The 17,304-nt window shown below is 44.0% G+C and overlaps 1 protein-coding gene across 1 annotated transcript in view; it reads right to left on the bottom strand.

Moving 5' to 3' along the window:
• Positions 1-7,875: 7,875 nt before the first annotated feature.
• Positions 7,876-17,304, bottom strand: part of LOC103667593 (filaggrin-2-like) — a 15,045-nt gene continuing 5,616 nt past the window's right edge. Inside the window, exons 3-4 of the mRNA XM_040626710.1 lie at positions 11,169-17,301; positions 7,876-8,101 (exon numbers count right to left, since the gene is read on the bottom strand). Of these exons, the coding sequence (XP_040482644.1) occupies positions 7,876-8,101; positions 11,169-17,301 (6,359 nt within the window). The remainder of the gene's footprint in view (positions 8,102-11,168; positions 17,302-17,304) is intronic.

The raw sequence follows: 17,304 nt of genomic DNA, 5'->3' as shown, positions 1-17,304 counted from the left end.
TCTTTAGCGTAAAATCTAATTTGTCTGATATGAGAATTGCTACCCCAGGTTTCTTTTGAGGTCTGTTGGCATGAAAAATGGTTCTCCATCCCTTCACTTTCAGTCTAGATGTATCTTTATGTTCAAAATGAGTCTCTTGTAGACAGCATATGGGTGGGTCATGTCTTTTTATCCAATCTGCAACCCTGTGGTGTTTTATGGGAGCATTTAGGCCATTCACGTTGAGAGTGATTATTGAGAGAGATGATTTTAATGTTGTCATGTTGCCTGTGAAGTCCTTGTTTCTATAGATTGTCTCTGTAAATATCTGTTCTGTATCACTCTTGGGGTCCTTCTTCTTTTATAGAACCCCCCTTAATATTTCTTGCAGGGCTGGCTTGGTGGTCATACATTCTTTCAGTTTCTGCCAGTCTTGGAAGCTCTTGTTTCTCCATCCATTCTGAATGACGGCCTTGCTGGATATAGTATCCTTGGCTGCATGTTATTCTCACTTAGTGTACTGAATAGGTCTTGCCAGCCCCTTCTGGCTTGCAAGGTCTCTGTAGACAGGTCTGATGTTATTCTGATGTTCCTCCCTCTGTACATAAGGAATCTCTTCTCCCTCACCCCTTTCAAGCTTGTTTTCTTGGATCTAAGATTTGTTAATTGAACTATTCTATGTCGTGGTGTTTGTCTGTTCTCATTGATCTTGAAAGGTCCTCTGTGCCTCTTGGACACGAATGCTTGTTTCCTTTGCTAGATTAGGGAAGTTTTCAGCTACAACTTGTTCAAATATCTCTTCTAGACCTCTCTTTTTCTCCACCACCTCAGGGATGCTGATAATTCTGACACTGGAACGTTTCATTGAGTCAGTAATCTCCTATATCTTTTTTTCATGAAGATGGAGTTTTTACCCCATGTTATCTCTCTTTCCTTCTCCTCTATCATCTCATCTTCTTTTTTAAAAATATTTTTTTATATGTTAGTCATGAGAGACTATGGACTCTGGGCATCATCTTATCTTCTACCTCACTGATTCGTTCTTCTGCCTAGTTTACCCTGTCAGTAAGAGCATCAAGTTTAGACTGCATTTCAATCATAGAATTCTTAATTTCTGCCAGATTCATTCTCATTTCAGCCCTTAGAGATTCTATATTTTCATTAATATTTTTCTCAAGCCTATACATCATCTTAATAATTGTTTCTCTGAAATCCATTTCTGACAGTTTGGTTATATCCATATCCATTAGTTCTGTGGCAGAGGCCACAGTCTCTGTTTCTTTCCTTTGTTGGGGGTTCCTCTTTCTTGTCATTCTGATGAGTTATGGTTGTGGGTATATACAGAGTCCAAATTCTTGACCAGGACCCAAGCAAGATGCACCTGTTTTATAGGGACCTTAGGCATATGGGCTTCTTCTCAGCCTTCCTTCTGGAGGCGTGGCCTGCCATGCTGATACTCAGGAACTCTACTTGGGTAGAGTTGCCCTGCCCCCTGTGTGTGCGTGGGGATCGGCATGGTGAGAACTGGTTTTTCCAGCCTTTGTTTTCTGGTGGCTTTCCCTGGTGGCTTTCTATGTCTCTTCTGAGAGTCAGAGCAGCAGTGATTGTATCCAAACTTCTGTCTCAGAACAGAGCGATTGCAGTCTGCTCTTCACTGAGCTCTCCAGGCCACACTGACTCCATTTCTGTCAGTTCTGCTAAAAACCTGTAGTGTCCTGGGTTGTGTGCCCCACAGCCACTCTCCCAGTCCTTGCTCCTGGGGCCAGCACGTCTCTGCTGTTTGTGCTTCTAAAACTGCCAGCTGCCCCTGGTTCGCATGTGCACTCCCAAGCTCCAGGTTTCAGCCTGGTTTCCCCGTTCCTACTGGTCTCCTAGTGTGCCCGCTCCCCAGTGTGGGAGGCTTCTGCCTTCCCAGCACCCAAGCGTGGTGGCTCCTTCCTCCTTCTGTTTATCTTCTGATATCTGTGTTCAGACTCTTGTCTCCCTGATTTATACCTTGAGACCAAGTGCTGGAGATGTTCTGTTTGTAGAGATCCAGATATATCTTCTTACATCTCAGGCTGATTTTGTGGGTATTCACTATGGTCTGGTAGATATCCAGCTCGATTCAGGGTACCAGCTGATATAGGGTCCCCTACTTCTCCCATCTTTCCCCTCCTCCATTCATAGAATTTTTAAGTTCAGCATGATTAAATCTCATTTCTGCCCTTAGAGATTCTATATTGTTGCTAATGCTTTTCTGAAGCCTAGCTATTGACTTCATGATTGCTGTCCTGAAGTCTATCTCTGACATCTTGTTTATCTCCATATCCATTATGTCTGTGGCAGCAGACATTTTCTCTGGTTCTTTTCTTTGTTTGGAGTTCCTCCTCCTTGTCATTCTGTTGAGGGATGGTTGAGGGAATGTATAGAGTCCAAAGTATCAACCACGACCTGGGGAAAATGCACCTACGAAAAAATCCGAACTGGTTGAAAGCAACCAGAGATATTCCATCAAAGCCAAGATGATCCAAAACAATAAAGGAGAAAAAAGGGGGGGGAGAGGAAAAAAAAGTGAGCTGGGGAGAGAGATTGTAATCCCTCAGGGTGGACACAGCAGGGTGATCTGCCTGTTCCTGCTTGGTTTTTGGTTGGTGTGTTAGAAGACACTATATCCCTAGATTGCAAGGAAATCAGAACTTACATATATAGCAAGATAAAATTGAATAGAGTGAAAAACGGGTTATTATGGGGAATAAATCTAGAAAACATATGTGAAAAAGAAAATAAAAGTTAAGAAGTGACCTAAAAACACAGGTGGGAAAATACTAATCTATTTGAAACAGGAGCCAGGTTTAAAAAAAAAAGAAAAAAGAAAAAGAATAGAAACTAAAAAAGAAATGTAAAATTTTAGCCTGAAGCATAAGAGAGTTGTGAGAGAACACCTGGAGCTCCCTATATTATTTTCCCCTACTGCTGGAGTTTTACTGTCCTGTGGGAAATAAGCTTAACATTCACCTATTCTTCCAGTCTGTCTTCTGTGGGAGGGGAGTGCTGCTGGGCTTCTCAGGCGTCTTTGCCTGGTTGTAGTTGCCCCACCCCTTGTCACAGGGATGGGCTTAGTGTGAGCTGTTTGGTTGTGGCACTTTTGAACCCTTGGTGTCTTTCCACTTCTCTTTAGAGGATCAGAACAAACACGACCCTGTGGGAATCTCTAGCCCAGGGCTGCAAGGTCTTGGACACCCCCCCAACCCCTCAGCAAATCCTCCATGTCAATCCATCTCCACCTCTGTGTGTACCAAACTCTATAGACTCACACAACTTGTGCCAGCCACCTGTCCTGAGCAAGTCATAGAGACCTGCCAGCATCTCTGTGCTTTGTGACTTTGCAATTGCTAGTGGTGGTGGACTTGCGTGTGCACCCCCTTTCACAGCTCCTAGGTCACACAGGGTGCTGCCCCAGCATCTCCTCATGGTCCATACTGCCCCGAGAGCTGTCCCTGTCATGGGCTCAAGCAGTTCTATATCTTCCCTAGGATGTTAGAGAGCCTGAACCTTCTAGTCCTTTTCAGGGTGGTCAGGCAGAGGGCAGTCTCCCTACCAGCTCAACTTGTGGTTTATGGTGTCTGGAGCTGAATCCCTTCTGAGCTCGCTGACCACAACCAGTCTCCCTGCTCCACTGCTTGAGCACTCTATCAGTTTGGGCCCTCCCATTCTTTCTGAATCTCCTGGAACCCTGAGATCTGTGGTCCTGAGACCACAATGACCTCCTAGAATTCTGCCATACTTGCCCCCTGTGCCCTTTTCAGAAGGGGGTGCCTCTCACTAGAGTAGGTTTTCAAGGGTCTCAAGTCTTTTGCTCTGGTGTTATATCCTTTTCTGGTGGCTGGCTCTTATGGAGGCTCCTTCAAAAAAAGTAGTGATTTTTCTGCTTGTGGAGATCCAGATAAATCTTTTTACATCTCAGGTTGAATTCATGTGTGTACAGAATGGTTTGATAGATATCCAGCTAAATTCAAGGGAACAGATGAAACGAGGTCTCCTACTCAGCTGCCATCTTGCCCCCCTCCCACCCTATGTCTTTTGATTGGAGCATTTAGTCCATTTACATTCAGAGTGATTATTGATATATATGAATTTAGTGCCATTTTGTAACTTGTTTTTTCTTTATTTCTGGAGATATTTTTCTGTTCCTTTCTAGGCTTTGTCACTTTTGGTCTTTCCTTCCCACTCATAGAGTCCCCTTTACGATTTCTTGTATTGCTTGTTTAGTGATCATGAACTCCTTTAGTTTTTGTTTGTCTGGGAATCTTATTTCTCCTTCTATTCTGAATGACAGCCTTCCTGGTTAGAATGTTCTTGGCTGCATATTTTCCCCATTCAGCACATTGAATGTATCATTCCACTGCCTTCTCTCCTGCAAGTTTCTATAGAGAGATGTGCTTCTAACATTGTCTTCCTTTATTGGTTTGGGATTTCTTCTCTCTTACTGCTTTTGGGTTTTTCCCCCTTTCTATATATTTTCTAAATGTAACTATGATATGTGTTATTGTTGGTGTGCTTTTGTTGATTTTGATGGAAGTTCTCCTTGTGTCCTGGATTTTGATGTCTTTTTCCTTCCCCAGATTAGGGAAGTTTTCAGCTATAATTTGCTCAAATAAACCTTCCGCATCCTTTCCCCTCTCTTCTACTTCTGGAATTTCTATGATATGTTATTATGCTTCTAGTCACTGATTTCCCTTAGTCTACATTCATGATCCAATATTTTTCTTTCCCTTTTCTTTTCAGCTCATTATTTTCCATAATTTTATCTTCTGTATTACTTATTCATTCCTCTATTTATTCCATCCTTCTGGTCATTAAATACAGTCAGTTTTGCATCTTGGTTATAGCATTTTTAATTCAGCTATATGCAAAAGAATGAAACTTGACCACTCTCTCACACCACACACAAAGATAAACTCCAAATGGATGAAAGACCTTGATGCGAGTCAGGAATCCATCAAAATCCTAGAGGAGAACATAGGCTGTATCCTCTTTGACATTGGCCACAGAAACTTTTTTCATGACACATCTCCAAAAGCAAGAGAAACAAAAGAAAAAATGAACTTGTGGGACTTCATCAAGATAAAAATCTTCTGCACAGCCAAGGAAACCATCAAAAAAAACTAAGAGGCAGCCCACGGAATGGGAAAAGATATTTGCAAATGACACTACAGATAAAAGATTAGTCTCCAAGATCTACAAAGAACTTCTCAAACTCAATACATGGGAAACAAATAATCAAATCAAGGAATGGGCAGAAGATATAAACAGCCATTTTTCCAATGAAGACATACAAATGGCTAACAGACACATGAAAAAATGTTCAAAATCATTAGCCATCAGGGAAATTCAAATCAAAACCACATTGAGATACCACCTTATGCCAGTTAGAATGGCAAAAATTGACAAGGCAGGAAACAACAAATGTTGGAGAGGATGTGGAGAAAGGGGATCCCTCTTACATTGTTGGTGGGGATGCAAGTTGGTACAGCCACTTTGGAAAAAAGTGTGGAGGTCCCTCAAAAAGTTTAAAAAGAGCTACCCTCTGATCCAGCAATTGCACTACTGGGTATTTATCCCAAAGATACAGATGTAGTGAAGAGAAGGGCCACATGCACCCCAATGTTCATAGCAGTACTGTCCACCACAATAGCTAAATTGTGGAAGGAGCCAAGATGCCCTTTCAACATATGACTGGATTAAGAAGATGTGGTTCATATATACAATGGAATATTACTCAGCCATCAAAAAGAATGATTTCACAACATTTGCAGCAACATGGATGGGACTGGAGGAGATAATGCTAAGTGAAATAAGTCAAGCAAAGAAAGACAATTATTATATAATTTCACTCATTTATGGAACATAAGAAGTAGGAAGATCTTTAGGAGAAGAAAGGGAAGAAGGAAGGAGGGGTAAAAATAAGGGGGAATGAACCATGAGAGACTATGGACTCTGGGAAACAAACTGAGGGCTTTAGAGGGGAGGGCGGTGGGGGATCAGGATAGGCCAGTGATGGGTATTAAGGAGGGCATGTATTGTATGGTGCACTGGGTGTTATACGCAAATAATGGATCACGGAACTTTACATAAAAAACTAAGGATGTACTGTATGGTGACTAAGATAACATAATAAAAATTATTATAAATAAATAAATAAATAAAAAGGTTATTTGATTATCAGAAAAAAAAACCACATCGAGATACCACCTTATACCAGTTAGAATGGTAAAAATTGACAAGGCAAGCAACAACAAATGTTGGAAAGGATGTGGAGAAAGGGGAACCCTCCTACACTGTTGGTGGGAGTGCAAGTTGGTACAGCCACTTTGGAAAATGGTGTGGAGGTTCCTCAAAAAGTTAGAAATGGAGCTTCCCTATGACCCAGCGATTGCACTACTGGGTATTTACCCCAAAGATACAGATGTAGTGAAGAGAAGGGCCATATGCACCCCAATGTTCATAGCAGCATTGTCCACAATAACTAAATTGTGGACAGAGACGAGATACCCCTCAACAGATGAATGGATTAAGAAAATGTTGTCCATATGTACAATGGAATATTACTCAACCATCAGAAAGAAGGATTACCCAACATTTGCAGCAACATGGACGGGACTGGAGGAGATTATGCTAAGTGAAATAAGTCAAGCAGAGAAAGACAATTATCGTATGGTTTCTCTCATCTATGGAACATAAGAAGTAGGAAGATCGGTAGGAGAAGAAAGGGATAAAGAAAGGAGGGGGTAGTCAGAAGGGGGATGAAGCATGAGAGACTATGGACTCTGGGAAGCAAACTGAGGGCTTCAGAGGGGAGGGGGGTGGGGGAATGGGATAGGTCAGTCATGGGTATTAAGGAGGGCACGTATTGCATGGTGCACTGGGTGTTATACACAAATAATGAATCATGGAGCGTTACATCAAAAACTAAGGATATATTGTATGGTGACTAACATAACATAATAAAAAAGTATTATAAAAAATAATTTAGCCTGACTAGTTTTTAGGTCTTTTATCTCTGCAGTAAGCTACTCCCTGGTGTCTTGTATGCCTTTTTAAGCCCAGTTAGTATCCTTATGTTTTTTGCTTATATTCTGGATCAGGTATATTGCTTGTATCTGTTGATTAGATCCCTAGATATGACCTTTTTGCTCTTTCTTTTGCGATGAATTCCTCCATCTTGGCATTTTGTTTACGTCTCTGTGTTCTGTGTTTTAGGAAATCCTATTATGTTTCTGGCTTTATGAAGAAGAGGTCATATACTGGCTAGCACTTGGTGCCTCAGGAAAGGTCTCTGGTGTATGCTGTGCACACTGATCTGGTGTGTTATGGCTTCTCTAGCCCTCAGGTCAGTCCTCTGCAGAGTGTCTCCTTGCTTGCAATGAGGAGTATTTGGATCTTGTCCAGAAAGTGGCAAGTTTAACTAGGTGTGCTCTGTTCTGCTTGTTAAAAGAGGCTTGATGCTTTCCCCCCTATACTTAAGCTTTGCAACAGTCTATGGTTAGTAGACTTGGGGGTTTGTGCTGGTCTTCTGAGGAGTGGCCCACTGTTCTGGTTCTCAGGCACACTTTCCCAAATAAAGAAGCAACTGCAGAGCACATGGTATTGGGGCTTGGTGTAAGCAGCTCATGCCTTCACCGTGGGCACTGTGCTGCTCACTGAAGTCAATAGTGCTGATGATTGAGAGAGGGAGAACAATGGTGCCAGCCTCTCTGTCATCCCCAGAGAGGAGAGTTTGTACCTGCTATTTGGGAAGCCCTCACAGGAGAGTGAACAATCTCCCCTTGTATGTCCCAGGTGCTCCTCAGATCTCTGCCTTCACCCTGTATGTGTCGTGGACATCTGCCTGCCTGGCAGTGCAGTGCGCCTGTTTTATCCCGGACAGGCCATCTGAGTTTCAAAACTCCAGAGTTTAGGAAAATTGCATGGCATGGACCCACACTGGTCCTCTTGGGGAGGGTCTTGCTGTGCAGGGTTGGTGTAGATTTGTTCCGGAAGGACAGTTGCACCAATATGCAGGGGCCCCGAGTTTAGAGTGAAGTGCAGCAAAAAGCCGGTGTCCGGGTTACCTGTCCTCAGCAGCTGAGTCTGACTTATGCTTTAAGGATGGGGGAACACAGTGTCAACTGCTGGCTCTTTTTTCCCCTGAGAGGCAATGCCACCTCTCCCAGATCACTCCAGGAAGGGGGAAACATCTCTTTCAGTGCAACCCAGGGGACCCTCAGATCATGCCATCTGCTCCCATGCCTTTGCCCTCCTTCTCCACAGGAGCACTGCAGGGCCTGCCAGACTCAATACCAGCCATGGCACAGACCTCTAAAACTCCAGCCTTTGAGCTCCACTGGTTGTAAAATCTCTTGATAATCAGCCCCTCTCATTTTTCCAGTCAATGGCTTTGGAGAAGTGTTTTCCTTATGTGAACTCCTGTGTGCTGCTGTCTGTCTCTCTGTCTCTGTCTCTCTATCACCTTTCTCCATGATCAGGACTCCCTCCCTTCCACAGTACCTGTGATCCTTTTCTCCCCCAAATCACATCCCTGCACCTCCTACCTTCCATGATATGGTCTCTTCTCCCTCAAGTTGTGCACTTTGTTCTGTTAGTCCTCAGATTGATTTCTTAGGTGTTCAGAATGATTGTATATTTATTCAGCTGCCTTAAGGGATGTGGCAAGCATAGGGTCCTCCTACTACTCTGCCATTTTAGCTCCCCTTACCAATATTTCAATTACTATTGGTGGTTTTTTGTTTTTTAAAATTTTTGTTATTAATTAGTTAGTTATTTTAAATTCAATTAGCCAAGGTATAGTACATCATTAGTTTTTGATAAAATGTTCAATGATTCATTAGTTCAGTATAACACCCAGTGTTCATCATATCACATGCCCTCTTTAATGCCCATCACCCAGTTCAATTTAATTGATGTGTACTGTATTATTAGTTTCAGGGATACAATCCAGTGATTCATGAGTTGCATACAACACCCAGTGCTCATTACTTCAAGTGCCCTCCTTAATACTCATTGCCCAGTTATCCCATTCCCCCCCCCACCCCTCCTCCAGCAACCCTCAGTTTGTTTTCCATAGTAAAGAGCCTCTTACGGTTTGCCTCCCTCTCTGTTTTCATCTGATTTTATTTTTCCTTCCCTTCCCCTATGATCCTCTTTCGTTTCTTAAATTCCACATATGAGTGAAATAATATGGTATTTGTCTTTTTCTAACTGACTTATTTTTCTTAGCATAGTTCCTCTAGTTTTATCCATGTCATTACAAATGGCAAGATTTCATTCTTTTTGGTGGCTGAGTAATAGTCCATTGTATATATATATATGCCACATCTTCTTTATTGATTTATCTGTCAATGGATATCTGGGCTCTTTCCATATTTTGGTTATTGTGGACATTGGTGCTATTACACTACTATGTATTTACCCAAAGGATACAAATGTAGTGATTTGAAGTGGCACATGCACCCTAATGTTTATAGCAGCAATTTCTAATGATGCTTTGATAATTAGTGTTTATTCAGAGAATGAATGGTGATGGATAGATATGTATGAATTGATTACTATTTAGGGTTAACTACCACATATTCAGTTATTTTTTATGTGTACATTTATAGTATAACAATTATTTTCTTTTCTTTCACTAATTAACTAATATGACTAGTGTACTGTTGATCACATAGCACAGTGATCAAAGTTTGTATAGGCTTTCTTAAAATATTTAAAAGTAAATTGAATATATTCTGAGCCTAATCAGAAAATTCAGCTTGTGTTTTGTTTTTTCATAAAACTTCTGCCCCAAATAGGGGCTTGTGATCTTGAACACCCTTGATGAATTTCACTTTAATTTGAATTTCAAAAGTGAAAGTGGAAGAAAATGCAATATTTATAGCAGCAGTGTCCACAATAGCCAAAGTAAATAAAAAGCCCAGATTTCCATTGACAGATGAATCAATAAAGAAGATGTGGTATGTAAACACACACACACACACACACACACACACACACACACACACACACTGGAATATCACTCAGCCACCAAAAAGAATGAAATCTTGCCATTTGCAATGACATGGATGAAACTAGAAGGAATTATGCTAAGCAAAATAAGTCAGTTAGAGAAAGACAAATACCATATGATTTCACTCATATGTGGAATTTAGGAAACGAAAGAGGATCATAGGGGAAGGGAAGGAAAAATAAAATCAGATGAAAACTGAGAGGGAGGCAAACCATAAGAGACTCTTAACTATGGAAAACAAACTGAGGGTTGCTGTAGGGGAGGTAGGTGGGAGGATGGGTTAACTGAGTGACGGGCATTAAAAAGGACACGTGTGTAATAAACATTGGGCGTCATAATGCAACTGATGAATAACTGAACTTTATCTCTGAAACTAATGATACAGTATATGTGAATTAATTGAATTTAAATAAAATAAAATTAAAAAAGAAATGTTCATATGATCCCATGGCAGGGAGCTATGTTTGTTTGTGAAGACGAAAAAGAAGAGCAACTATACCTTGTTAGAAAGTTTATTGACAATTTTTATGCAATATAGGAGGTCATGACAATAAATTCAAAAGTAGTAATATGAAGTTCCAGTGGTGGCACAAAAGATGCAAATATTCTGACTCTTCAACTACTACAACATTCTTTGCTCAGGACATGGAATGTGTTACAATATTATTAGAGAAATTTTGGCTCCAAAATCATGTTCCTTAGCTCCCTGGATAGGTTTGTCAATGGTCAATTAAAATACAATCTGGAAAGTCCAAAATCTGAGTTTCAGACATTTTAAAAAAATGATTATTTTATCCCAAAGCACTCAAATCATTTTGTCATATAGTTCTGAATATAGTTCCAAGTGCTATTTACTTCTTCCATTCACTGTTTTCTATCCAAAGAGCTTAGTGATTATGGAGTCTTTTTTTTTTTTTATGGAGACTTAAAAAAAAAAAAGAAAAACAACCCACACCGAATGAGAGGAATAGAGTACAGTGCTACAGTTAAATAAAAGAACAGGCATATGCCCCCACTAACAAAAGAAAGGATCACGGTAAATAATTTAATTCCATGTTGTATTTTCATTTCTTCTCGGGTTGGTTCTTATCTTGAGTTAGTTTGTTTTCTGTTGGCTTCAAATGATTATTCAAAGTAATAATACCTTTGTTCTTGGACATATTCATAGAGTGGAGTTTTGCTATCTAAGTGAAAGGAACCTGAGTCTGTTCTCTCCCTTTTATGGCAACCTCTGGCATCCATGTTTCTTGCCTGCTTATCATCCACATCCTGACTATATATTCTGGTGCTTCCTAACAAACTTGATTCAGGCCCTTGCTTTTGCTTTTCCCCCGTCCACATGATTGTACTGCTTGATGAATATTTATACCCACATTCTTCAGTTCCTGTAAGGTCTTGACTATCATGAGAGTGACTAGAAATGAATCCTTGACTTCTGCTTCTGCTGTCAATTGACTGCCCATAGCTGTCACTTGATAGTCCATGGCTATATACTTGTCTTTCATTAGTGCTGGATCCAGATTCACCTTGGATGTCTCCTGATTGTCTATTACTTAATCCCTGTCTTACTAAACTTGTGCTGGATCTTACCTGCTCATGAGAAGATGTATCTCCCAAATGCTGCTGGCTGGATCCATATATACCTATAGTATTGAATTCTGACTGTCCATGACTAGACCCTGATGGTTCATGAATCTGTTTCCCCCAATCTTCTGAATGTTCTTTATTATCACTATGGGATCCATGCCTTTGAGTTGAATTAGATTTTGAACAGCTGTGAGCTGATATGGACTGTCCATGGCTGGATATAGAATGGTTGCTTGACTGCTTATGAGTAATAGATCCCCATCTTCCAGATTGAACATGGGTGTCATTTGATTGTTCATGACTTACTACTGAATGCCCATGAATAGATCCCTGTCTTCTAGTTACATTGGATCCAGACTGATTATGGGAATCACTTGACTGTCCATGACTTGAACTTTGTCTTCCTATTATTTCAGTTGCTTTTGATCCTGTATGGTCAAATCGAGAAACTGATTGTCCGTGTGTAGACACTTGATTGTTTGCAGCTCTATCCAATGACCTCAAAGGGCTAGCATTGCGGCTGCTTGTTCTGCTGCCCCCAGAAGGTCCATACCCAGACTGCCCATAGTCATATTCTGCACTTCCATAACTGCCATGTTTCCAACCTTGACCTGATCCATGTTGTCTTCCACTAATCTGTGACTGAGAATGACTTACTCTAGATTGGTGATGACTGCTATGTGACTGTTTCCTTATGCTGTCCTTGGACTGCCCATGGGTATCATGTGACTGTGTATGGCTGGACCCATGTCTCTCTATTGTGCCAGTTCCTAATTGCCCATGGGAAGATGTGGTCTGCCCCTGGACAGAGCCTGAGTATGTAGATTTGTCTCCTGTCAGCTCATGGGAGGATCCAAAATTCTGTGAACTTCCAGAAACTGGTTGCTTCTGAATTGATGTCCACCCTTGATCTATGATAGAATGCTTAGAACTATCTCCTGACTGTTCAGTGCTAGATTCATACCTTCTAGTTGTATCAGTAACTGTGTGTTTGGGGACAGACCCGTAATGCCCATGACTAGAAACTGAGTGTCTTTGTGACACTCCTGAGGACCTTTCAGTGTCACTGGATTCACTGAGACTAGATCCCCTTATTCCGCTCCTACTAGATTCTGTCGTGGTGGCTTGTCCATGACCAGACTGGGCATGTCCACTGATGTCTCCTGAGTGTCCATGAGTAGTTCCCTGTCTCCCTTTAGCTGTGGATCGTGACTCTGCATGTTGAGATCCACTGTGGCCATGTGGGGATCCTGCATGTGTCTGTCCAACTCCAGAATGTCTTTCAGTGTCACTGGACTCATTGACACTAGATCCCCTTCTTGCAGTTCTACTGGATTGTGTCCTGGTGGCTTGTCCATAACCAGACTGGGCATGTCTAGTGCTATCTCCTGACTGTTGATGAATAGTTCGCTGTCTACCTTTAGCTGTGGATCCTGACTCTCCATGTTGAGATCCAGTGTGAACATGAGACGATCCTGCCTGTGTCTGTGGGACTCCTGAGGGCCTTTCAGTGTCACTGGACTCACTGACACTGGATCCCCTTCCTGCAGTCCTACTGCTTTCTGTCCTGGTGGCTTGACTGTACCCAGACTCAGCATGTCCCCTGGCATCTCCTGACTGTCCGTGAGTAGTTCCCTGTCTCCCTAGAGCTATGGATCCTGAGTCTCCTTGCTGAGATCCGGTGTGGCCTAGAGAGGATCCTGTGTGTGTCTGTGGGATAACTGAGTGCCCCTCTGTGTCACTGGATGCACTGCCCCTGGATCTCCTACTTGTAGCCCTACTGGATGCTGTCCTGGTGGCTTGTCCATCACTGGTTTGGGAATGTCTACTGGTATCTCCTGGCTGTGCATGAGTAGTTCCCTGTCTCCCTGTAGCTGTTGTTCCCGACTCTCCTTGTTGAGATCCAGTGTGGCTATGAGAGGATCCTGTGTGTGTCTGTGGGACACCTGAGTGCCATTCAGTGTCACTGGACTCGCTGACACTGGATCTCCTTGTAGCCCTGCTGGACTGTGTCCTGGTGGCTTGTCCATGACCAGTTTGGGTATGTCTGCTGGTATCTTCTGACTGTGCATGAGGAGTTCCATGTCTCCCTTTAGCTGTGGATACTGAGTCTCCTTGTTGAGACCCAGTGTGGCCATGAGAGGATTCTGCATGTGTCTGTGAGACTCCTGAGTGACTTTCAGTGTCACTGGATTCACTGACACTGGATGTCCTTCTTGCATTCCTACTGGATCCTGTCCTGATGGTTTGTCCATAACCCGACTGGGCATGTCTACTGGTGTCTCCTGACTGTGCGTGACTAGTTCCCTGTCTCCCTTTAGCTGTGGATCTTGACTCTCCTTGTTGAGATCCAGTGTCGTCATGAGAGGATCCTGTGTGTGTCTGTGGGATGCCTGAGTGCCTTTCAGTGTCACTGGACTCACCGACACTAGATCCCCTTCTTGCAGTCCTACTGCTTTCTGTTCTGGTGGCTTGACCATGCCCAGACCCAGCATGTCCACTGATGTCTCCTGACTGTGCATGAGTAGTTCCCTGTCTCCCTTTAGCTATGGATCCTGACTCTCCATGTTGAGATCCAGTGTGGCCATGAGAGGATCCTGCGTGTGTCTGTGGGACTCCTGAGTGCTTTTCAGTGTCACTGGACTCACTGATACTAGATCCCCTTCTTGTAGTCCTACTGGATCCTGCCCTGGTGGTTTGTCCATGACCAGACTGGGCATGTCTACTGCTGTCCCGTGACTGTGCGTGAGTAGTTCCCTGTCTCCCTTTAGCTGTGGATCCTAACTCTCCATGTTGAGATCCAGTGTGGCCATGAGAGGATCCTGTGTGTGTCTGGGAGATTCCTGAGTGCCCCTCTGTGTCACTGGACTCACTGCCCGTAGATCTCCTACTTGTAGCCTTACTGGATGCTCTCCTGGTGGCTTGTCCATCACTGGTTTGGGAACGTCTACTGGTATCTCCTGACTGTGCATGAGTAGTTCCCTGTCTCCCTGTAGCTGTTGTTCCCGAATCTCCTTGTTGAGATCCAGTGTGGCCATGAGAGGATCCTGTGTGTGTCTGTGGGGCACCTGAGTGCCAATCAGTATCACTGGACTCACTGACACTGGATCTCCTTGTAGCCCTGCTGGACTGTGTCCCGGTGGCTTGTCCATGACCATTTTGTGTATGTCCACTGGTATATCCTGACTGTGCATGAGGAGTTCCATGTCTCCCTGTAGCTGATGATCCAGACTCTCGTTGTTGAGATCCAGACTGGTCATGAGAGGATCCTGCATGTGTCTGTGGGACTCCTGAGTGCCTTTCGGTGTCACTGGACTCACTGACACTGGATTTCCTTCTTGTAGCTCTACTGGACTGTGTCCCAGTGGCTTGTCCATGACTGGTGTTGATATGTCTGCTGGCATCTCCTGACTGTGCATGGGTAGATCCCCGTCTCCCTTTAGCTGTGGATACTGAGTCTCCTTGTTGAGATCCACTGTGGCCATGAGAGGATCCTGCGTGTGTTTGTGAGACTCCTGAGTGACTTTCAGTGTCACTGGACTCACTCAGATTAGTACCCGTTCTTGCAGTCCTATTGGATCCAGCCCTGGTGGGTTGTCCATGAGCTGACTGAGCATATCTGTTGGTATCTCCTGACTGTTTATATGTAGTTCCCTGTCTTCCTAGAGCTGTGGATCTTGACTCTCCTTTTTGAGATCCAGTGTGGTCATGAGAGGATCTTGCATGTGTCTGTGGGACTCCTGAGTGTCTTTCAGTGTCACTGGACTCACTGACACTGGATCTCCTTCTTGTAGCTCTACTAGACTGTGTTCCAGTGGCTCGTCCATAACCAGTTTGGGTATGTCTACTGGTATCTCCTGACTGTGCATGTGTAGTTCTCTGTCTTCCTTTAGCTGTGGCTCCTGACTCTCCATGTTGAGATCCTGTGTGGCCATGAGAGGATTTTGTGTGTGTCTGGGAGACTCCTGAGTGCCTTTCAGTGTCACTGGACTCACTGACACTAGATCCCCTTCTTGCGGTGCTACTGGATTCTCTCCTGGTGGCTTCTCCATGATCCAACTGGACATTTCTACCGGTGTCTCGTGACTGTGCATTAGTAGTTCCCTGTCTCCCTTTAGTTATGGATCCTGACTCTCCTTGTAGAGATCCAGTGTGTTCATGAGAGGATCCTGCATCTGTCTGTGTGACTCCTGAGTGTCTTTCGGAGTCACTGGACTCACTGACACTAGATCCCCTTCTTGCTGTCCTACTGCTTTCTGTCCTGGTGGCTTGACCGTGCCCAGACCCAGCATGTCCACTGATGTCTCCTGACTGTGCATGAGTAGTTCCCTGTCTCCCTTTAGCTGTGGATACCGAGTCTCCTTGTTGAGATCCACTGTGGCCATGAGAGGATTCTGCGTGTGTCTGTGAGACCCCTGAGTGCTTTTCAGTGTCACTGGACTCACTGAGACTAGATCCTGTTCTTGCAGTCCTACTGGACCCTGCCCTTGTCGTTTGTCCATGACCCGACTGAGCATGTCTATTGGTATCTCCTGACTGTTCATGTGCACTTCCCTGTCGCCCTAGAACTGTGGATCCCGAGTCCCCTTGTTGAGATCCAGTGTGGCCATGAGAGGATCCTGTGTGTGCCTGTGAGAGTCCTGAGTGCCTTTCAGTGTCACTGGACTCGCTGACACTAGATCCCCGTCTTGCAGTGCTACTGGATTCTGTCCTGGATACTTGTCCATGACCTGACTGGACATTTCTACTGGTGTCTTGTGACTGTGAATGCATAGTTCCCTGTCTCCCTCGAACTGTGGATCCTGAGCCTCCTTGTTGAGATCCAGTGTGGCCATAAGAGGATCCTGTGTGTGTCTGTGGGACACCTGAGTGCTTTTCAGTGTCACTGGACTCACTGACACTGGATCTCCTTCTTGTAGCTCTGGTGGACTGTGTCCCAGTGGCTTGTCCATGACCAGTTTGGGTATGTCTGCTGGTATCTCTTGACTGTGCATGAGGAGTTCCATGTCTCCCTTTAGCTGTGGATACTGAATCTCCTCGTTGAGACCCAGTGTGACCATGAGAGGATTCTGCGTGTGTCTGTGAGACTCCTGAGTGACTTTCAGTGTCATTGGATTCACTGACACTGGGTGTCCTTCTTGCATTCCTACTGGATGCTGTCCTGATGGTTTGTCCATGACCCGACTGGGCACGTCTACCGGTGTCTCCTGACTGTGCGTGACTAGTTCCCTGTCTCCCTTTAGCTGTGGATCCTAACTCTCCATGTTGAGATCCTGTGTGGCCATGAGAGGATCCGGGGTGTGTCTGGGAGACTCCTGAGTGCCCCTCTGTGTCACTGGACTCACTGCCCGTAGATCTCCTACTTGTAGCCCTACTGGATGCTGTCCTGGTGGTTTGTCCATCACTGGTTTGGGAACATCTACTGGTATCTCCTGACTGTGCATGAGTAGTTCCCTGTCTCCCTGTAGTTGTTGTTCCCGACTCTCCTTGTAGAGATCCAGTGTGGCCATGAGAGGATCCTGTGTGTGCCTGTGGGACACCTGAGTGCCATTCAGTGTCACTGGACTCACTGACACTGGATCTCCTTGTAGCCCTGCTGGACTGTGTCCTGGTGGCTTGTCCATGACCAGTTTGGGTATGTCTGCTGGTATCTTCTGACTGTGCATGAGGAGTTCCATGTCTCCCTTTAGCTG

Source organism: Ursus maritimus, unplaced genomic scaffold (genome assembly GCF_017311325.1).
Source record: "Ursus maritimus isolate PB19 unplaced genomic scaffold, ASM1731132v1 scaffold_12, whole genome shotgun sequence".
NCBI classification, from domain to species: Eukaryota; Metazoa; Chordata; class Mammalia; order Carnivora; family Ursidae; genus Ursus; species Ursus maritimus.
Note: the sequence above shows the minus strand (reverse complement) of the source record. Positions and strands in the feature narration are given on the sequence as shown.